We start from the raw sequence: 23,025 nt of genomic DNA, 5'->3' as shown, positions 1-23,025 counted from the left end.
AGAAACCGGGTCGATTCTGGTAAATAAAACAGAGGGAGGTCGATTTTGATAATAAAAATTAAAAATGGGGCTACAGTGAAAATTTGTTCGTGTGCGCACACATGAAAGTTTTCTTCAGCCATCTTTCTATTAGCTACTCCACATTTGTAGTTATTACGAGAGTAGTCCCTGAAACATTAAAATTGCTATTTAGTCCTCGATTTTCATAAGTTATTTCAAGCTAACCTTTCCAATAGAAGTGTAGGTTTATGAATAAATTGATGACTTATTTGCATTGACACATACTATAGTTATCCCTACTTTGCATTTACATACCCTCAATGAGTTTGCTCCAATGCCCTCAAATAATAAAGAAAATAACATTGTTTATTTTCCTCCAGATTTGCTTTTAATTTTCTTTAGTAACCAAACATAAGAAAAAAACTCATTTCACTTTCATTTTCTTTTCATTTTCTTTCCTTTTCCTTTTCCTCTTCCTTTCCCTCATTTTACTTCAAACCAAACACAGCTAACTATCCTGAAACAGCATGTAGTCTAATTAGTCAAGGAAGTAGATAAGAAAAAGTAGGGCATTCATTTGAATTCGATGAACCGAATAGGAAAGAAATAAATTCTGTACTTAATATACATTAAATAGAACACAGTAGCTACTGCATGACATTATTGAGGAGGCATTCAAATACTGGCTCCATGCCCTGCCTTTCCCTGCAATCATTCAATAGAATTAATACCCATGTGCTACAAAATTCAAATGCTCTCCCTCAAATAGCTAGCGTCCTCTGGGAGAAGAACTAGAGAGCTACGAGTGAGCTCAAAAGAAACATCCAATGGGAGATTCTGTAATGAATTGGATTATTTCTGCAACAATATGTTGGACTGCAACCTTTCTACTTATCAGAAGAATATTTCCCCGTCGCTCGTTTGATTTCAGCAATCGCCTAGTCTCAACAATTCATGCTTCATTGGCTGTTTGTTTAGCTTCTCTGTCTGTTCAAGGTTGGCGCTGTCCTGTTTGCCCTCAAGCATCAGAATCTTCACCCCTGCAGGTATTTCAATCAATCTTCACTAGTTTGTGGCTTTGAAGTATCCTAAAACATTTTTTTTTTCTTCTGTAATATTTGTAGATGAAAACACTGGTGGTGACACTTTCATATCTAATATATGATCTAATTTGCTGCCTCTTCCACAAGCAAGTGAACCTGGAAGATGTATTTCATCATACTATCAGTATAGTAGGTATTGGAGCAGGACTTGCCTATCAAAAGGTAAGAATATCATGAGAGCATTAAGGGTTTTCCCCCCTTTCTGATTCTGCAGTTAACCTTGTACCATACTACTATTGTTTCAATTTTCATTCATTCGTTTCTATTCGCAGTCTGCGTCAGAATTGGTTGCAGCATTGTGGGTATCAGAGATCTCAAGCCCTCTGCTCCATGTGAGGAAGCTCCTGAAAGAGCTTGGATATCGTGACACTGACCTTAATTTTGTAGCCGATGTGAGTTTCAGCAAAATCTATTTACTTCCTGAGTACTTAGAATAAAGCATAATTGAAGAGTGATATCTTGAAGGTTGCAGTAAGTTGTGGAGAAACTTAAACTGAGTTTGATCATCAACGAATTTCATGTTACATAATTCGTTCATAATGGAAAAATAATAGCAGCCTTAAGTCAAAGATGAACTGAAAGATAGTAGTAAATAGTTATAATACATACCTCAAGCAAATCCAATCCCTTGCCTCGTGTTCGGTAAAGCTTCACCTGAATGCTGCATTAAACATTTATTGATGTTACTGATGAACAAGTCTCTAATATTTGAATTGTGAAATTACCTTTTTTTGAAAAAGACATACACATAGACGTCAAGATTANNCCAGAAAGAATATTGCAAGAATCCCAGGCTTAACTGATTTCATCAAGTAGTATTGAATAAGCATTTTATTTTGAACATCTGAGCACCTCAAGGTAAAAATGACCACATCTCTGTAAACCCAGTTAGACAGAAGCTCAGCACTTTTCCCCTTTTTTCTCTTCTGTTAACTGAAAATTTATTAAGACTAAGCACAGGTTATAGAAATCATAAGCAAATTTGACTATCAAAAATGAAAATCACAAGAATATTCAGCAAATAGAAAACCTATATTTATGCAAAGATATAAATACCTCCTTGGATTTCTCTTTAAGGATATATAGGACACAGAGAGCAGAACAATAGAGGCGGACAGTAAATCCATGAAGAGATCTCAATCGAAAAAAAAAAAAGAACTGATGATATTATATTGCACATAATGATGCAGATTTCATTTGCCTTAGTATTCACATTTGGAAGGATGATTGCTGGTCCATATGTGACATTTGAGACTTGGATGGCAGATAATCCTTTGCTTATAAAGGTACTGCTATAAACAATTTCATAGTCCTCCATATTTTCTCAAGCTGGTTTCCAAATATGTTTGTTTCTGAATTGTCAGATAATGGCTATGGGATTACAACTCGTGAGCACATTTTGGTTCTACAAGATAGTCAGAATGGCAAGGTACAAGCTGGCCAAGAGGATGAAATCAAAGTAAATTGCCTGTATATCCAGCCGACTAACTAGATCTTTAGTTTCCCAAGTCCTGGAGTCATTTCTCAGCAAATCTACGGAAACACTATCCTAATTTAAATGCACAAATGTAAACGATTTGTAGCTCCAAGACAATTTTCAAAGTTGCTATCAAAGAAATGTGGTGAAGTACTAAGAGTTCCATATTATCTTAAGGCTCGCTACCCCTCCAGCACTACATCCTGCAAGAACAGGAATGCTTCAATCTTTGTTTCTGTGTTGAGTATCCTCACAAACTGAAATCAATGAGTTCATTGGAGTGTCACGCTTACATGTTTTTTACTGGAACATAGCAAATTCATGAACTCGTCACCACTAGCAGCTACATTGTCCGGTCAACACATGCTCTTGCTTAGCTTAGTTTTGGGTAATAGACGCCATGCACTTTTTCACCATTACCTAACATGTGAAGGTAGAGCATAATAGGACATGGAGAAGAGGGAAGCCAATGACCTGGTATTTGAGGCGCAGCGCATGTAATCATACTCTTGCCATAAATTGCCTCATAGGAAGCAGCTTTCAGTTCCATCAGCCACGGACTGAATTGGAGCTGTAGTAGCTTTTCAGCAGAAACATTTCCTCAGAGACCTTGTCAATAGCTCACTGATGAAGTAGGAGAACACAAAATCCGGCCACTGTTAGAGCTGTTATTGCTTCTGTCACCTCCTACAAAGACAGCCAAATCTGAAAAAGCAGAAAAAAAAGTGTGGATACCATTGCTATAAAATGTTTAGAGCCACAAGTTAATTATGGAGCATGATTGTTCACAGGATCTCTTTTGCTGATTCATCACTTAGATCCTGCATATAAGAAATCAGATAAAGACCTCACCTCCCTATAGAAGTCTCCTGACATTTAGGCTCTGTTTGGCAAAACTAGCTGAAAGCTGCGAGATTATAGCTGATAGCTGTTAAGCTAGCTGAAAGCTGTGAAATTGTAGCTGAAAGCTGTTAGCTGTGTAGCTAGCTGATTGACTAGAACTGTTTGGCAAAAGTAGCTGTACAACTAGCTTAAGTTTGTTAAATGACTAAAAAAGACATGCAATATTATTGATATAAAATTAGAATTATTAGGGGAAAAAACAGAAGACAAAAATTAGCAGCTCCTTCCCAAAGACAAACGCTACTTGAGGTAGCTTTTTAAAAGCTACTTGCAAAAGACACAATCTCTAAAATAATCTCCTCTTATTTTTTGTCACCAAACAGCTCTACTAGCTTATTAACCAAGTCAATAAGACACAAGCTCTTAGATAAGACACTTTTTTTGATTGCCAAACAGTACCTTAACCTAACAATTAAATCAAGGAATTAGGATATCATCACCTTCATAGCATAATGGCCACGCATGAATGAGTTCCAATTGAGGAAGGGTCAAATGACAAATGCCTGTCTGCTATATGCAATAAATTTCCATTCTTATTGCCAAACTTACGCAGGCATATGCATCTGACGTAAAAAGAAAGTTGGCAATGCATGCAAAAGGAGATGAACTAACACTTTTACTTGCATATATTTTTTACTTTCCGGAAACAAATTGCCAATTCTAATTAAAACTTGCGTATAAACTATCAATGAATCAAATGTACACTAGAAATCATGTTTGCAGCATATTTTGGAATCTTAATTTTACATGACTCAGGTCTCAACTTGCTTTTAATCCACAGAGATGAAGCCAGTAATATTGCGTATTAACAAAATTCTAGAAGGGATTAGCAACAAAATCATCTTAAGAATGCGAGAGGCGCTTTGATTTCTGAATAACTTCTTTTAGAACCAATGCAATTCTTTCAGCCATATGGTGTTCCATGAACCTCTCCTTCACTCTTTCATAACCTTTTCTTCCCATAGTTTGCCTTTGTTCCACATGAGTGGCAAGTTTGACAATGTTCTTGGCAAGCAAGGTGACACCCTCCTTTCCCGCAGGATGCAAAAGACCTGTCGTTCCATCCACAACAATCTCAGTCGTGCCACCAGCAGCTGTACCCTACATTATGACAAGAAGTTAAATCATGATTAGATGGCATGATCACAAAAAAACAGACCTTATAGTTGATGTCAAGTAAAATCAATTCCTGCACCAAAATTTTCACTTTCTAGAAGACAGGTGAACATGTTTCGAATTTAAAAAGTAAAGATATAAATCAACATTTTGACCATACAGATATGGACATATGCTTCTTCTAACTGGCTTGAGATAACTGGCCACGTACTCAGGGCCGGCCCAAGCATAAGGCAACTTAGGCCTCTGCCTTGGACCTCCAGTTGGTTAAGGCCCACCCACCCATATAATATATATACATAACCCTGTTACCCTAACCCTACTTTTTCTCCGGTCTCCCAGACTCCCACTACCGCTGCTCTCCTCAAATCTCAATTGTTCTCAAAGATCATCATCATCCTCCTCTCTCAGACTCAAATCTCAATTGAATTTGAGTCAATTCTCAAAGATCATCCGCTGATCCGCCACTCCTCTTCCGAGTTCCTACTCCGGCTCCTAGAGTCCTAGTCCCAGCCGACTCTCCCCCAAGCGTGAAGCTCTTCTTCTTCGCCTTCAGAGTTCAGATCTTCCTACTCGGCTCGGCTACAGGCTACTCCTCCCTCTAGTCCTCTTTCACTTTCAGTCATTCCTAAATCCTACTGAGTACTGACTCTCAGACTCTGTGGTGTTTGGTTTTTGAGGTAAAGCCCATTTTGATTGTTTCAGTCATTCCTAGATCCAATTTTTTCTTGCAGGTTCCACCAACTAATTAATTCATCATTTCATCATCCCTTGCAGGTCCCTACTCCGTGCCTCCCACTCCAGTCTCCAGGCTCCGCTCCCACCGCGGCACCGCCTGACCGCCAGCCTCCCAGTCCCACACTCACAGTCCCACAGTTCTATCTTTCTAACTAAAGCTATTTCATATTCTTTATCATTTATTCATATTAATTTATTTTTATGCTTAATTAGAGATATTGTAGATATACATTGAAACCTTTTTATTTGTTGTTTTATATTTTGAAAGCATGCCTAATAAAAAATATGAAAGTGGTTGCCAAAAATTAAAAAAAAAGAAAAAGAGTTGAAAAATTAATTCGATCTCAACAAGGAGCTCTTGATAAATTTATTTTTAGTGATGAATCTTTAGATTCTTTACTTGAGAATGAATTAGAAGAATATGTTGAGAATTTAGGACAAAATAATGATATTAACGATAATAATATTCAAGAAGAAAAAGCTAGTACTTAATGATATTAACGATAATAATATTCAAGAAGAAAAAGCTAGTACTCCTAATTTTAATGAAGAATATAAACAAAATTCACATGAGGGCCAAGAAAAAAATTTAGAGATGAATGAGGTATCAAATTCAATTCTTATCAATATTTATGATCCTGGACAATGGAAATATATTGATCAAAATTTTATAGATCTAATAGTTAAAAAAGGTCCAATTAAATATGAAGAAGTAGATTTTCCTAAAGATGAAAATAATAGACACTTTTCTACATCATATTACATTAAAAAATTGTCAAATGGAGAAAAACATGAAAGAAGGTGGTTAGTTTACTCAAAAGATTTAGATAGAGTTTATTGCTTTTGTTGCAAATTATTTACTTTAAAATCTAGTACAAGTCAGATAGTTAACGAAGGTACTAGAGATTGGAAAAATCTTGGATATAAAATTAAAAATTATGAAACAAGTCATGAACATATCACTAATATGTGTAAATGGATGGATTTAGAAGTAATATTACAAAAAAAAAGACAATAGATAAAAACGTTCAAGAACAAATTAATAAAGAAAAAGAACACAGGAAAAAAGTTTTGCTAAGACTTATTGCTATAGTAAAACATCTATCAAAAAATAATCTTGCATTTCGAGGAACAAAAGAAAAGATATATGAAAAAAATAATGGAAACTTTTTAAGCTTAGTTGAAATGATAGCAGAATTTGATCCCATAATGCAAGAACATGTTAAACGTATACAAGAAGGTGAAATTCAAAATCATTATCTTAGTCATAAAATACAAAATGAACTAATAGAGTTGCTAGCTTCTGAAATTAAAAAAATGATCATTAAAAAAATAAAAGAAGCAAAATATTTTTCAGTTATCCTTGATTGTACTCCAGATGCAAATCATCAAGAACAAATGACTCTTATTTTAAGATGTGTTGATACTTCAACAAGTCCAATAAAGATTGAAGAATACTTTTTAGAGTTTTTAAAAGTAGATAATACTTCGGGGAAAGGCCTTTTTGATGAACTTTTAAATATTTTGAAAAACTATGAACTTGATGTTAATGAAATAAGAGGGCAAGGTTATGATAATGGATCTAATATGAAAGGAAAACACAATGGAGTATAAATGAGGCTATTAGATATAAATCCTAGAGCATTCTACACACCATGTGGTTGTCATAATTTAAATTTAGTCTTATGTGATATAGCTAATTCATGTCCTAGAGCTATTTCTTTTTTTGGAGTGTTGCAACGTATATACTCATTGTTTGCTTCCTCTACTAAACGATGGAAAATTTTAGAAGATAATGGATGCAAGTTATCCGTTAAATCTTTATCTCAAACTAGATGGGAAAGTCGGATTGAAAGTGTTAAAGCAATAAAATTTCAAGCTCCAAATATAAGAGATGCTTTGATTCAATTAGCAGAAATTAGTGAAGATCCAATGATAAAAAGTGAAGCTAATAGCTTAGCAACTTATGAGATTAAAAATTTTGAATTCTTATTAGCTATAAATATTTGGTATGACATATTGTTTGCTGTTAATTCAGTTAGTAAAATCTTGCAATCTAAATATATGCATATTGATATTGCCATAGATCAATTAAAGGGTCTTATTGTATATTTAGAAAATTATAGACAAAATGGTTTTATGTCTGCTTTGAATTCAACTAAAGAACTTGCTAATGAAATGGACGTACAACCTATATTTCGTGAAAAACGTAAAATTCATAGAAAAAAACAATTTGATAAAAATATTGGTAATGAAACAACATTTAACGCTGAAGAATCTTTTCGTATTGAATATTTCTTATACATAGTTGATAAATCGCTTAGCTCAATTGAAAGTAGGTTTGAACAATTTAAAACGTATGAAATTTTTTTTGGTTTTTTGTTTGATTTGAAAAAATTAAAAGCTTTAGATGATATTGAATTGAAAACATATTGTCTTAATCTCGAAAATGCACTAAAGCATGATGAACATTTAGATATTAATGGACTTGATTTGTTTTCAGAATTGAGAGTGCTTAGGAAAATTTTAAAAGTAGAGATTAATAGTCCAATTGAAGTGTTGAACTATATAAAACGTTTAGATTCTTTTCCAAATACTTGTATTGCTTATCGTGTATTATTGACTATACCCGTAACAGTTGCTTCCGCTGAAAGAAGTTTTTCAAAATTAAAATTACTAAAATCTTATTTAAGATCGACCATGTTACAAGATAGATTAAATGGTTTAGCAATATTATCTATCGAAAATAACATGTTAGAAAATATTGAATATAAAACTTTAATTAGTAATTTTGTAACTCAAAAGGTAAGAAGAATGAGATAAAATCTATTATGAGTTGTATCACTTAGGCCTCATCTAATATTGATAAAATCTATTATGAGTTGTATCACTTAGGCCTCATCTAATATTTCGCCTTGGGCCCCAAAATTCCTAGGTACGGCCCTGATGAGTTGTATCACTTAGGCCTCATCTAATATTTCGCCTTGGGCCCCAAAATTCCTAGGTACGGCCCTGCACGTACTTGTGGCGTGTTTGATTTCATAACTAGAGTTGACTATCACCAGTGTCTATCATATGGAGATCAACAACAAATAAATAAAATAAATAAATTTTGAGCTGCATGAAATAAAATAGCCAGCTTAAATTAGTATGGGTCAACAATACGTTATTAACAGACTTACCAATACCGGTAGCTGAAATGCCATTGCTTCAATTGTTATCCTTCCAAAGCACTCTCCGCGGGCCTACACGAAGAAGGAAGGCCAGGTTTAGAATTTAACGCATTTTCTTCTGTATCCTGAAGGACCTCAACTACAAGTTCAATTAGAGAAATTCTAACAGCTAAAAAAGAAGAGAACGGACTTTGATTCCTTTATTATCCTGAAGTACAAGTCCGCATAATTACTATTTGATTTCATTATTATGTGTATTATCTGAATTAACTAACACTAACAGAAAAGTGTGATTCAAGGAACCTCTGAAAGAGTGTCCGAAAAGTGTATTCTGCTTCTGGTTTTTGACACTTCATCTTTAACTTCATCAGTTATAGATTTAATTGCTTCCAGAACAGCACTGTAATTAAAAAAACCTCCATAGTCTTTGAGATGAAGTAAATTATGTAAACTTTTCAGAGGTGTGACCAACAATATGTATACTGAGATTACAACCTGCTCTTTTTCAAATCATTGCAGTTCTCCTAAGCAAAATAAACTCATAATACGGACTTTGATTGATCATAGCATTAAATTAAGGAATACGAAAATGGTGATAACTCAGTGTAGCCTACAGTTCAGTTTCTTAAATAGAACTTACAGCTTTTTAATCAATAATAATGCCTGAGAAGATATACTATATCACAGCACTCTCATCAGCGAAAGAGTACTAAATGCATCTGCTTTATATGATGTCTCTCTTAAGAAAGCAGGATAATGTTCAGTAGATATTAAATTGCAATGAGAATATGGATTTAAAATTGGAAAGCAAGAAGTATCAGAAAGCCACCAAAGGTGTAGGGTGGCATTCTGTAGCTGACAGACAGGTACAATGGAATGTTCCAATCCCATATCTTAAAGTGGAAAACTGCATGTGACAATATTCTGTATTGAATATCTTATTTAACATAGAAAGGTCTTGCAGGATTTTGGCCATGCAATCATAGGATGTCAGCAGGCAAGCTCAAGTCTTACGTGGACTTTTGACACAGCAAAACAGACATATGCAGATACAGCCTTACATGGCAATCTCAAGTCTTACATGTTAAATATGTTTTCCCAGATAAGAGATCCTAAATCATATATGACCTAGTAAGATGTCCACTTGGAACAGAATTGATGGGATGTCCCTGGTCCTAATCTATCAGTCATTATCCCCAGTTTGTGCGTCACTTTTCATGTTACATATATTGTCCCAAATAAGAGATCCTAAATCATATATGAATTATAACCTAGTAAGATGTCCACTTGGAACAGACTTGTGGGGATGTCTCAGTCCTATTTAGTGTAACAATCACTTACTGTGTCTGTGGGCATAGCACTTGCACCGAATAACGTCAAATCATTGTTTGCTTTTTCCACTGTTTCTATGTGATCTGGTCTCGGTTTCTGTGTTTATTCCATAACAAGAACATTCATGCCATAAATATAACCATAACGTACAGTAATCCTGTACCAGAAAACAGTTGCACATATCTTTGGTATATTGAGGGATTCAAGATGTTTTGATCACATAATTACTGTATTGAAAAGGAGACTTCATGGTGTTCTCTGCTAAGTAGAAATTATTTGAGACTATTCCATTAACCTTCAAGGTTAAGACATGGTCAACACTAATGCAACAACAAGATATAAGGTTTGGTTCTAGTGGCCTAGATTGTACAAATATTTGCACTAGAAATAAGACACTCAACATTCAACAACTAACACTTCCAATGTACTGCAATGTTCAATTGGCACTGAAAATCATCAGACTGCCCAAATTATACTTTTCCGAAATCAAAAAAGAAAGGTCCACAGCTCTAGTAACAGAAAGGGAAACAACTAATGAGCCTCTCAAGGGGAAATGAACGACGAGACAAGAATGATGAAATTGACTGAGACATGCATAATATATACCTGAGAATTCTGAACAAGCACATCAATTGCAGCCAAGTATGGAGCCACTGTAAGTGTCTTATTGACAAAGTGAACATGACCTTGTATTCCTTTATTTGACACAAAAGAACGAAGTTCCATCTCAAACTTGGTCTGAGCATTCACATCACTCCCAACTACCACGGCATGAATGGATGGAACTTGAAGCTTCTGATCTTGGATGAGCTGCAGACTTTCATGAAATGCATGAAGAAACAAGTCCTGTCCTTTACCACGTGAAACACCTGCAACATTTTCAAGTTTGCATCAATACTTCTACATAAAAAAATAGTGTCTTTCCATAAATATCATTAAGATCAAGTTCTTTAATAATCGATAAAGCCAGAAATTTCAGGCTGGAGGAAGAGCTATAAATAGGTGCTTACTCCAGCCCTGGATCAAATGGCAGAGGGTAATACGTTAAACAAATTCAATAAGAAGCATGGTCAGCATGAATCAAACTGAAAGGTAACAACAACCAGTCTAGAAACCACAGCATTGGACAATAAAGTCATCTCATGAGCAGAGGCTTACTGTTTATAATAGCGAATAGGAGGTCTTCATTTCGCACTCCAAGAGACTCACGTATATGCTCTCTAAGAACCCTTCTGGCTACACTATCTTCAGCAACTTCCATCAGTTCTTTGCTATTTCCTAAGTGAACAACATATGTCTGTGGCATTTTGATACTGCATGACAAACCAAAAAGTAAGACAAGGAGAATGATGTACAAATGAAATGAAGGAACAGAAAAGATGAATAAATTGTATCCTAAATCGCAAGATAAAAGCATCAATAGATAAAAAAAGGATGACAAACGTGTCAATGTAATTGAACTGCATATGGAGAAGCGAGAATATTTTTTTCTTTTTCAATTAAAAGACAAATATCAAAATTGCAATTGTCAAATATGCTCCTCTGTCAGTTACCTATCTGCATACCATGATACAAATATATGTATATATTACAGAGACAAGACCACATGGTTAATTCAAGAAAGAACAACAAGAAGATGAGAAACAAGGAGGAGAACAAGAAGTAGTAGCTGTTGGTGGTTTTAATCTATATATTGCCTTTCTGACTAACAGTAAGTGACAAACAGGACGACACTTAAAAAGGAATTGCACAAAAATCAACAGCTAAGGGTAGCGCATGGTACATCATGATTCATGACGCACCCAAATCAGTTGATCAGGTCCGAGAGGTCTCTCTTTTAAACGACATATGATCTTAACACCTTGAAGGAACTAGGTGTGTATAAGAGACAGAAAGGATTAGAATACTGAAAGTTCTAATGAAGAAACATTGTATGTATGACCTACCCTAAACGCTCACGTGTCCTATTCTTCCAGTATTCAGCTGTTGTATGGGAGTCAATCATGGCACCTGCAACAAAAGGAAGATGCTTGACATATTCCAATTTGAAGTAATGACCTCTCATTTCATGAATCCACCACAGAATCTTCGGAAGAACTTGAGGTACATGTTCTTTTAGAACAGGGTCAAGCCACTTTCCAGCAACAGCGGTGTTTAAAACAACCAAATCCGCTTTAAGAGAAGCATCGATTGCTTCTTGGCCCTTCGCAGAAAGGACCTGCCAGAATAGGAAGAACATGTCATGAAACTCAAATAGAAGAAATACTGGAAAACATCAAGCCTGACAAAACTAGAAATTGCAAAATACCATTGATAAAGCATGCTCAAGTAGACAGATGTTACGAATATTCCAGAGAGATCCATCCTCTAGGGAGAAATAAATCAACCCCAGATGTGGCTATACAGAAGACTGCATTATGTCACAGCCTCTATCCAAATAGTCAAAAGGTTCAGAAGAAGATTCAAAGTCAATAAAACAAATCAACAGCTTCCACACAGTAAAGTATGTCAGCTTTCTCATACCTTAACTCCAACCCCACCCCCAAAAACAACAATCAAAAGAAGGAAAGACACCCAGCACTAGAGCTGGATGTACCAAATTTGAAGCACATAGAACACTAGATTGACTAGTTCAAATAGTCCTCTTGAGATGTGATTTAGTGCATGGATGACACTTTTGGAACTACTAGATTTGTGGCGTGATACACGGTTAAAAAACTAATAGTATTAAACGAAAATAGAAGAGACACAAGTTCAGTCATTATCATTGAATATAGATATTTGAAATTCCTTCTCATTTAATCCGAGGCTTCACATTCTGCAGAAACAGCACCAAGAAACTATCTTGGAAGCAAAATTTGAACAATTCTGGCTATCACTGTCTTCAATATGTCCATCATTTAGTCAACTAATAGTTTATATTTTAGACTCTCTGTCATTATCCTCCAATGAAGGCAACATTTATTCTGCACAGATATTATATAAAATGTTCACTAAGAGAAACCCATAACTTTAGAAAGTTAGATACCCGTCAGTAAAGAAGTGAAGTACAATGCTAAATTGTTATGTCTTTCCACTACATCATTTTCAATCAGCATTTTCCCTACTACATCATTTTCTTTCGCCCCACGCAAGCCCAAAGGAAATGGGACCATCTTGATATCCCTCCATCCATATCTTCAATGCCCTCTCACCCTATACCCTAAAATGAGAACCCTCCAAACTCAGGTCTTCAATGTGCTTAAGCTTCTGATTCTGCAAGGTTATGGCCTTACGGGCGGAAAATATCTAAGTGTTAGCATTGTTTAAGGTAAAAGTAAAAATTTACATCAAGACAAAGCATTTAGGTTTCATACATAAAAGCGCCATGAGACATCCTTGTAAAATGTAAGGGAAATTGTTGTGCAAGTAATGAAATAATGAATTTTTTAGATAGAATCCTTATAGGACCACAGTTCACCTCAATTTGAAGGGAAAAAGAATGACCTCAAGATTAAAGCATCATTTTGTCAATCATAACCACATGTTTAGAAACTCTTTCATGTGGTTATAGCAAGGTTTTAAATATCGTTTATCGGGGAGTTATTGGATGGTCAAAATCCATATCCGATAGCGGAAATTGGGGATATATCAGGAATAAGAAGTATTTATCAGAGTGTCATATCGAAGGGTGTGCATGCATAAATATAATGTCCTAAAATATAATCTTGAATAGCATACAAGAATATAACAAGATAAACTAACCAACCGTAGAAACTTAATGAAATATAAACATACCAAAATGTAAATGCACATGTTTAAGATCACTAACCAAATGTAAATACACATGTTTAAAATTATTAAGCAATAATTCTAATAATTTTTTCGCTGAACTCGGTCGATTTATCGGCTTATCGCCGCTTTATCGCGGATAATTACCCTAAAACGATAACCAATTAAAATTTGAACTCATCATAGCAAAAGGGCCCCAAAACCGATAAATCGCCGATAATATTGATTTATCGGCCGATATTTAAAACTTTGGCTTCCAGAAATTAGATACCTTCAAGTGACACAAAGTAACGAGGACAAGAAATGGTAATATTTAATTAGTTGATATATTTTTAAATTTTGAATTTTAAAATCTAAAATTTGAAATTTGAAATTTAAAATTTAAATTTTGCAATTTGAAATTTAGTTTAATTTTAGTTGAGTGATTTGAGGGATTGTTGTTTATTTCTATTTTTATTGCACGTTGTGTGCACGTAGTTTTTTTTTATAAATAATATTGTATGAGACTATTGAAAATCAATGAATTATTGAATGAAAAATTGCATTAGCTAAAATCTGGTGTGAAGCCTTGGGTGTGAAACCTAGGCCTCGGGTGTGAAACCCTAGGTCGTTCCCTGTGTCCTCTTCCTCCAGTCGCTAAGCATTCCCTCGTCTTCCCCATGTCAACAATCAGTCAAACCCTCCTCTTCCCTGCAACCACCAGATCCACACTCAGCTCGCCCCCGATCTCCACATCCGCACCACCAGCGCCATCATCTCCTCCCAAGCAGTCGTCCTACTCTCTCTGTCACCGAGCCTCCTTTCCCAACAACTGCTGCCTTCATGTACACCAACTGTTTAGCAAAATTCCCCACCAGAGCAATACTACCACTGCCACAGTCGCTTATCACAAATCATCACATCGCTATCGTCCCGTCAACCTTGCCGACGCCGTCACTCTAGTCGGTGCTCAGAATCGCCGCCACCTTCATCGCTCAGATTCATCACCACGTTGTTATCAGTTCAACATTGTCGCACTCGTCGTCGTCAGATCTCCGCCTCGTTGTCATCGTTCAGTTCACCGTTGTCGTCGCCCCACCTCCAGAGGTCTCTCACGTCGAGTCTGTTCAGACCGACGAAGGTTTCGCTTTCTTTCGTCCTTTATTTTTCTGTTGATTTTATTTTGTTAGTTAATTGCATGAATAATACATCTCTAAACTCTTATCATATATTGACTGTTTAAAGTATAACTGTGAGTTGAGAGAAACTGAACATGAGATTGTTAAAACTTGATATTGATTGTAAAACTTGTGCAATGATAATGAATATTGCAATTAAATTATTCGAGATTGGGATTGTTTATGACTATCATTGCAAATCTTGTTAAAATCCATCTGACGTATTAACTGCTTTAATTAATTTCCTACCGAATAAAATGATTTTTGGCGAAACGGTGCTTTGTTCAAATTAGATCGCTGATTCTGATAGACCTCCTCCCCTGTTTCGCATCATTTTTGGTATCAGAGCATGGTTCTAGGTTAGAAAATTTTTATGCTCTCAGTGCATCACACTCATCCCAGTTAATTGTTAGTGCATGCCTAATTGCACAGATCTATCTTAGGTGAGTCAAGTCAATCAGTTAGTGAGTCCAGCATGTCTTCTGAATTCCTTAAGAAATTCGATGAGGTAAAAAGACAAATAGGTGTCGTAGCCCAGAGCTTAACAAATTTCCAGAATGAAACCAACGAAAGGTTTACTAGGCTTGAAAGAGCGTGTGTTGCAACTCCGTCGCCACAAAGTCAAGGCTATGAATACCCACCGCAAGGTCATGGGTACGTCGTTCATCGACCCCCACCTCAACCAGTGTCTGATCCACCAACCTTTGACGGTAAGCTCAGCCCATAAACTTTCTTGAATTGGCTGAAGAACATGGATGGATACTTTGACTGGTATGTCATGATGGAACCACGAAAAGTCAAGTTTGCAGCAATGAAACTCACCGGACCAGCCTGCTAATATTGATCCAAATTCGAAACATTAAGGTATGTTAGTGGTGAGTTACCAATTTTAACTTGGCAAGAAATGGCTGACGAACTAAAAAAGGAATACCTTCCGTCGGTTAAAATTAATAAGCTGCATATGACAGAATCAAAATCTATTCTTGAGAAAACCGTTAATCAGACCGTAGATTTGATATAAATTAACTCTGCAAAGGAATTCCAGAATAGTAAAATTGAAAATTCATGCACTTTCATTTCTTCTGAAACTACCCCTGCAATTGTGGAGTTAATTGAATAGTAAAATTGAAAATTCATGCACTTTCATTTCTTCTGAAACTACCCCTGCAATTGTGGAGTTAATTGAAATTTCATGCAATGACAAAACTTTCTGAAACTACCCCTGCAATTGTGGAGTTAATTGAAATTTCATGCAATGACAAAACTCCGGTTCTTTCCTAAGCTACATCTTTGATCACGGAGTCCACTGATGTTATCCCTGAAGTTGTTCTTGAAATTAAAATTCTAACTCTTTCTGAACCAACTCCAGTGATTGAAAACGTTGTTGATATTTCCCACGAAGTCCTTCCGGAGAAACATGACGCCCAACACGTTCCTGATTTGGCTCTTGAATCAATTCACTCAAACATCTGTATGAAAGTCGAATACCAAACTAAGCATAATGAAATAACTACCATACTAGATATCCCACCACCATGCATTGTCCCAACAATCACTCACACATACACTGATCCATTTTGGGAATATATAGTGATTAGGAATATAAGTTTGAACGCGAGTGTTTTCGTTCTCTTTCATGTTAAACACACAAAAACACTCCTCCGTCATATATTTGCTTGTATGTTCCTCACTATCACTGTTAGGACTAGAAACTTTTTATGTATTTTAACAAAAGAGCACCTAATTATTCTATTTGATAGAAGACGTCATGCATGTTAGATACTTCGTTGAGTTACATCTACCATTGACCGTATTTTTCGAGTCTGCATTTCATACATAGTCATTCGAGTTGATTGCATCATTTTATTTTGATTTGCATTGATCATATATTGGGGAATCAATGATCTAACTTGAATAAATACATTGTTAACTGAAATGAATGATATGGAGTCAGGACCTAATTTAAAACTATTGATGCTGATATTTTAGATGGTTTGGACTTGTCCAAAACAGTTTCTTTATAGCTGTTTAAGATTTGACATGATATTTATGAGTTTTTTCAACTCTTGAACTAATTAATAGCAACATTTATATTATCGATTTGGTCATGGTTCTATTTTCAATATTGAGTGATTAAACAGTTCACAATGTTATTGGCAATCCACTGATATAAGCCTGATCCTAACCTATTATTTATGAGAGTTCTTTCACTTTACTCCATTTCTATATATTCATCCATACAGCAGTGAATTTTGATAATATTTTAGATGGTGAATTTACAATGCAATCTAGCTAATAATTTGAGATGCAAAGAAATAACTGACAGCAGATTAAAATACAGACAGAGTATATTGAAGATGTCAAGTTTCTGCAGCTAACTCGACGGAGTCGAGTTTTCTCCCACCCGGGGAGAATAATGAGGACAAGAAATGGCAATATTTGATTAGTTGATATATTTTTAAATTTTGAATTTTGAAATCTAAAATTTAAAATTTAAAATTTGAATTTTAAAATTTAAAATTTGAAATTTGAAATTTGAAATTTAGTTTAATTTTAGTTAAGTGATTTGAGGGATTGTTGTTTGTTTCTATTTTTATTACACGTTGTGTGCACGTAGTTTTTTTTTTATAAATAATGTTGTATGAGACTATTGAAAATCAATGAATTATTGAATGAAAAATTACATTAGCTAAAATCTGGTGTGAAGCTTTGGGTGTGAAACCTAGGCCTCGGGTGTGAAACCCTAGGTCGTTCCCTGTGTCCTCTTCCTCCAGTCGCCAAGCATTCCCTCGTCTTCCCCATGTCAACAATCAGTCAAACCCTCCTCTTCCCTGCAACCACCAGATCCACACTCAGCTCGCCCCCGATCTCCACCTCCGCACCACCAGCGCCATCATCTCCTCCCAAGCAGTCGTCCTACTCCCTCTGTCACCGAGCCTCCTTTCCTAGCAACTGCTGTCTTCATGTACACCAACTGTTTAGCAAAATTTCCCACCAGAGCAATACTACCACTGCCACAGTCGCTTATCACAAATCATCACATCGCTATCGTCCCGTCAACCTTGCCGACGCCGTCACTCTAGTCGGTGCTCAGAATCGCCGCTACCTTCATCGTTCAGATTCGTCACCACGTCGTTATCAGTTCAACACTATCGCACTCGTCGTCGTCAGATCTCCACCTCGTCGTCGTCGTTCAGTTCACCGTTGTCGTCGCCCCACCTCCAGAGGTCTCTCACGTCGAGTCTGTTCAGACCAACGAAGGTTTCGCTTTTTTTCGTCCCTTATTTTTTTGTTGATTTTATTTTGTTAGTTAATTGCATGAATAATACATCTCTAAACGCTTATCATATATTCACTGCTTAAAGTCTAATTGTGAGTTGAGAGAAACTGAACATGTGATTGTTAAAACTTGATATTGATTGTAAAACTTGTGCAATGATAATGAATATTGTAATTAAATTATTCGAGATTGGGATTGTTTATGACTATCATTGCAAATCTTGTTAAAATCCATCTGTCATATTAACTGCTTTAATTAATTTCCTACCGAATAAAATGATTTTTGGCGAAACGGTGCTTTGTTCAAATTAGATCGCTGATTCTGATAGACCCCCTCCCTTGTTTCGCATCACAAAGTGTAGGTGAATTTCTTTCAGAAATTTCTTCGTTATGTTGTGTGGTTGTTTTATATTGTGAGTTCACACTAGAATGAATAAGCCTTAAACACCTCCAATTGCAAAGCCCTTAGGAGCTACTAAACTACAAACTACAAAGACGATTATTTATTTTCTGCCTAAGAGGACAAACTTCCATTTGGTGTCTTAGTCTTTGTTTAAATTCTTATACAGTCTATAGGTTCAGATGGTTGTGCTTTTTGCAATTTTTTCGTCGATTTGTTTGTACTAAGTAAATCTGATAGTGTTCCTGTTGGGGTTGCACAGGCTTAAACAGCAGGATGAAAAAAGATCAAGTCTAATTTTCAATACAAATTTTTGGAACTGCAATTTCCATTTAGTGAAGTTTTAACCTCAATACTTCATCTATTTTAGAAAGAAAATCTCCTGCATGGGATTACCAAATCTCTTGCATGGGCTATAATAATCAAAGTTACATAACATTGAGTTAAGATAATAATGCTTCTATCTGTATTGCTTTACTAGTTCACATAACTGACCATGATTGCAACTAGGCTTGGGTTTGCCATTATGTAAAATTTCACCATATACACTTATATACAACAACTACTACAAAGCCATATATACTTATCATCTCATTAAGACATTAATTAATTCTATTTGTGAGGTTTACTAGTTTGAGTAGTTCCTCAAATTTTATTTTAGACGAATAAGAGATTAAACTTTAGACTTGTGTTAATTTACCACTACCACCAACAAAGGTGTATACACTTGCACACCACTAACCCTACTTATTACCACACAGTGACACTAGCTCCCTAACCACTTACTACTAAACCCATTAAAGTCTACGGTAAGTTACATATACAACTAATTGAATCCATTTCATAGTTTTGTTTCTCAACATGCCAAACTTTTTCTGTCTGATGAAATCTGGCTATTTCCACTGTACTGTTCTAACATGGTACAGCAATTTAAATGTACCAATCCTGAAAAAGAAGCCTGGGATACTCATGATGCGAGCTACTTCCTTTCTAGTTATTATCTTTGGATGACTGATGGACACTTACACTTATATCTTGAGCCTGGAAGCAGAATAAAGTAATAGATTTCTCATGTTCGTTTTCTTAGTTTCTCTTTTTTATGTCAGTATTAAATTGGTTGTTCTTACAATAAATTTGCTGCCAAAAGACAAGCTATAAGAAGTAAGAACAACGAGTAAAAATGGGAACATCTTGCTGCTACCATGCGGATGAATGGATATGTTGGAAGATTGAGGTAAGAGAACAGCTCGAGGTGAGGTCATTGTGGCATTCAAAACGTCGAAAGGATGTATAGTCTATAGACTAAAGAGTGGGATTGAAAATTTTCTAGAGTGATCTGATTTGCATAGTTGGTTAGGTTCCCATATTTTTCTTACAATAAAAAGACCATATCAGAATCAAAACTGCAGAAAAATAAACTAGTAAGCAAAAGTCAATTTAAGACCCAAATACAAACTAATTATCAAATTATGCCATGACGTAGGGAACAACTAGCATTGCTCATGCTAACCCACCAGTACATGGATGCCAAGGAATGAAGACACTGGCAATTAAAACAGTCAAGGCTCCATGGCTTTGTGTGAGGGGGAGCTCAAAAATGTAAAAAGAGCACTGAGAGACCATCAATCTGGCAGTGTCTTTACAAGCTTCATTATAAAAAAGAAAATTTGAAGAGACATAATACACCTATCCAAATAAATGACCGCACTGCCTTTGCTATTGAGATAAACATCTAACTGAAAATCCAAGGATTAAGGAGAAAGGTGAAAGAGTCATGACGAGATATAAAAACATCATGTAAAATATGCTCATCGCTAAAAGTAACTACCAATTGTACATCATTGTTAGTATAATGAAAATTTACCTGCACACCCTGATTCAACATCTTATGCTCCAAACTGTAAGTAACTTCATTAATTTCAACTGATTTTTGGTTAGTAATCCACACTACTTCTGCACCAGCACCTCTTAAAAGAAATGCCAGCTCCATCAAAAGCAATGGTCCACCTGCATAATTAGTTAATCATTGGCATTAATGAAAGCTTCTTAACCAGTATGTCTGCAGGCATCAAGCCAGAGGTGGAGACAAAATATTCAACCAGGTCAGGCACAAAACATTAGTAGCAATTCCATTAATATGAAAAATACTAAAAATACATGATTTCAACTTTTCACTGAAAAAGGCAATTACTAAAAAGAAGGATATATGAGAACATTATTCTAGAAGTGTTTTTCATGTATTATTGCAGCATACGTTATCTTCAAATGATTGATAAGTAAACAATAATTAAACAAATATCTACGCTTTTAAAATTATTGGTTTTTTAGATACAAGCTTTTTTGTCCAGTCTTCTTTGAAAACAAAGTCACTTCAATCTACCATTTCAATTTGATATTATTCGGGAAAACCTCGAAATAACCATATGGTTCCCTGTAGATTAAAGAAGTTTTTGGATTGCTAAACATAAACAAAGTTCTTGTTGCATAATAATTATTCCTTGGTGTATTGATTACAAGGAGTCCTGAAAATCTCAGCTCGGACAACGTGGCTCTGCCCCTGCATCAAGCTACATAGATTTTATGCTGGAAGATGGCGTGCACTATACTAATGTATGTGAGCAGTCAAACTTTCTGAAGAGCAAGATAAATCCAGTATGTTTGCTGCTACATGAAATGGAGTTCACTTTTTATGGATTTGAGTCGTATTACTTTATCCTTAACTCGAGCAATCTAAAGTTTTATGCGTTTTGAAGGAGAGAAATGCATATAGAAACCAGCAGATATTAATTAAACTGACAAATTTTATAGTAATTACCACAGAGATCAAAGCTCGAACTGAAGAATGAGTTTATTATATATAAAAAATTCAGACCTAGTTCAACCTGAAAGAGAGAGCTCGTGAGAGACGAGAAGAACGCGCTTGGATCTCATGAAACCTAGCGGATCCTTCTCCGGGGCCGCGGCGTCCGCCGCCTGTCCATCGCGACGCGACTCGCAGGAATCTAAAGCGCTACGGATGAAGAAGACCGCCGCCGTCGAGATGGAGAGGACGACGAGGAGGAGGAGCAGCAGGCGGTTCTTCGGCTTGGCCATTGGAGATGAGCGAGATCAGTTGGAGAGCGATCTCGTCGGCTCTCGCATTCTAGGGTTTTGGAGAGGTAGCGTTAATGGCTTTGGATCGGATCTAGTGTATTTTTAGTCCCTCTGTTCTTGAACAGGTGAGCCGAGAGTCGGAGCTCTGGAGTGGGAAGAGCCTGAGAGGGTAAATTTCAGTGAACCCCTCGCTTTGTTTTTCCATTGTTAGGAGACCCCTCGGTGTGGTGGGCAAATTGCCAATCGTGAATGTGGCTTAGGCCCAATACATAGGCCCATTTTAGGAGCATGGCCTATAAAACTGGTTCCAAAAGATCAAATGGGCCAACGGGCATGTTTGTCGGTTTCTGCTATTATTCGGCCGCAAACAGGGGGGCTTTCGACATCTTTCATGCTTCGAAATTACTCCCCTATTAATATTCTGAAAATTGGCCCCCAAATCTTCTAGAGTTTTGAAATTAGTCCCACGAATCTTTATTTTTTGAAATAAGTCGCCAAATCTTTTTAAATGTTTTGAAAATAGCCATCTAAATCTTTCAACCAGCTGATAGCTGGAAGGACTAATTTTAAAATATTTAAAGGGACCACGAGTTAAGTGAGAGATAATGAAACTTGAAACTTATCCCCAACATACCAAAATAAAATTTCACGCACAGAATAAAATGAGTTAATCAATTTTAATTTATCAAAATTCAAAATTTAAGATAACTCTTTCAGATAAGTTAAAATGGTTTAACACATCAAAATAAGGGTTAATAGTCGTATTTATGTAGACGGATAAATTGTTATAACCCATTTGCATATAATGAAAATAATATAATTCTTTCATTTCAAACTCTGAAGAAGATCACAATTGTCACAGTAACTTTTATTTAATGGGTTAATCAGTATAATATGTCTTTCTTTCTTCACTGAATGGAAAAGTGAGTTTGGCACTTCTATTTAATTTCTTTTCCTTGAATCTTTGCCGAACAGTTTATCTATATCACAGCTTGATATGTCTTTGAATTATGAAGAAGTGATGGTATTTTCTGGATATGAAAAGTAACGATAATGCTAACAGTAAACTCTCCACTAAGTTTTGTACTACAAGAAACTAAAGTGCGAATTGCAATAAAAATTATGATTTTTTGTGCATCTAAAATTTTTGTTTCTTATAGTACACAGAAGTAATTTGAAGCTCGTAGTGGTCATTATCTAAAAGGTAATGAATCCTAATGAATAATGGGTTGACCTAGCCTTTGTTCGTGTTTGCATGCAAACCATTTCCAAGATTTTATCTATTTCTTGTTCTTTTTATTCAAACAAAAACGATATATGATTTATTTCTTCGATAAAGCCATAAATGACTTATTTATTTTTGTTCGTTCATTTTACATAATTGATTTGCTTTTTAGATTTTGTATGAATGTTGTTCTCTGTTGTGAATATCTCTTATCTTCTCTAAGAAAAAAATACGAGGGTGTAGGCATGGCATGTGTTG

At 35.6% G+C, this 23,025-nt stretch overlaps 3 protein-coding genes and 1 long non-coding RNA gene across 6 annotated transcripts; 2 read left to right on the top strand and 2 right to left on the bottom strand.

The window, feature by feature from the left end:
- On the top strand, nt 634–2,866 carry LOC109828916 (transmembrane protein 136-like). The gene is made up of 5 exons (XM_020395905.1): nt 634–1,046; nt 1,125–1,265; nt 1,376–1,495; nt 2,294–2,389; nt 2,468–2,866. The coding sequence occupies exons 1-5, from the start codon at nt 828–830 to the stop codon at nt 2,564–2,566; spliced, it is 675 nt and encodes a 224-aa protein (XP_020251494.1). The 5' UTR covers nt 634–827; the 3' UTR covers nt 2,567–2,866.
- LOC109828918 lies at nt 914–3,557 on the bottom strand. Of its 3 annotated transcripts, XR_002243896.1 has the most exons (5): nt 3,433–3,557; nt 3,055–3,285; nt 1,904–2,036; nt 1,713–1,764; nt 914–1,040 (listed from the first exon to the last, which is right to left on the bottom strand). It is a non-coding gene; the product is annotated as an uncharacterized LOC109828918 (long non-coding RNA). The 3 variants fall into 3 exon arrangements; XR_002243895.1 differs by having other exon boundaries at nt 3,055–3,557; XR_002243894.1 differs by lacking the exons at nt 3,055–3,285; nt 3,433–3,557 and having other exon boundaries at nt 1,904–2,281.
- Nucleotides 4,142–21,721, bottom strand: LOC109828915. Its single transcript, XM_020395903.1, has 7 exons — nt 21,332–21,721; nt 20,314–20,456; nt 11,789–12,060; nt 11,001–11,155; nt 10,449–10,711; nt 8,520–8,582; nt 4,142–4,584 (listed from the first exon to the last, which is right to left on the bottom strand). Exons 1-7 carry the CDS (start codon nt 21,540–21,542, stop codon nt 4,327–4,329), a joined length of 1,365 nt encoding a protein of 454 aa, XP_020251492.1. The 5' UTR covers nt 21,543–21,721; the 3' UTR covers nt 4,142–4,326.
- Nucleotides 5,831–8,160, top strand: LOC109828917. The gene is given in 4 exon segments (XM_020395906.1): nt 5,831–6,344; nt 6,347–6,945; nt 7,144–7,279; nt 7,502–8,160. Coding segments are annotated over 4 exon segments (1,806 nt in total). The 5' UTR covers nt 5,831–5,932.

Source organism: Asparagus officinalis, chromosome 1 (genome assembly GCF_001876935.1).
Source record: "Asparagus officinalis chromosome 1, Aspof.V1, whole genome shotgun sequence".
Classification (NCBI taxonomy): Eukaryota; Viridiplantae; Streptophyta; class Magnoliopsida; order Asparagales; family Asparagaceae; genus Asparagus; species Asparagus officinalis.
Note: the sequence above shows the minus strand (reverse complement) of the source record. Positions and strands in the feature narration are given on the sequence as shown.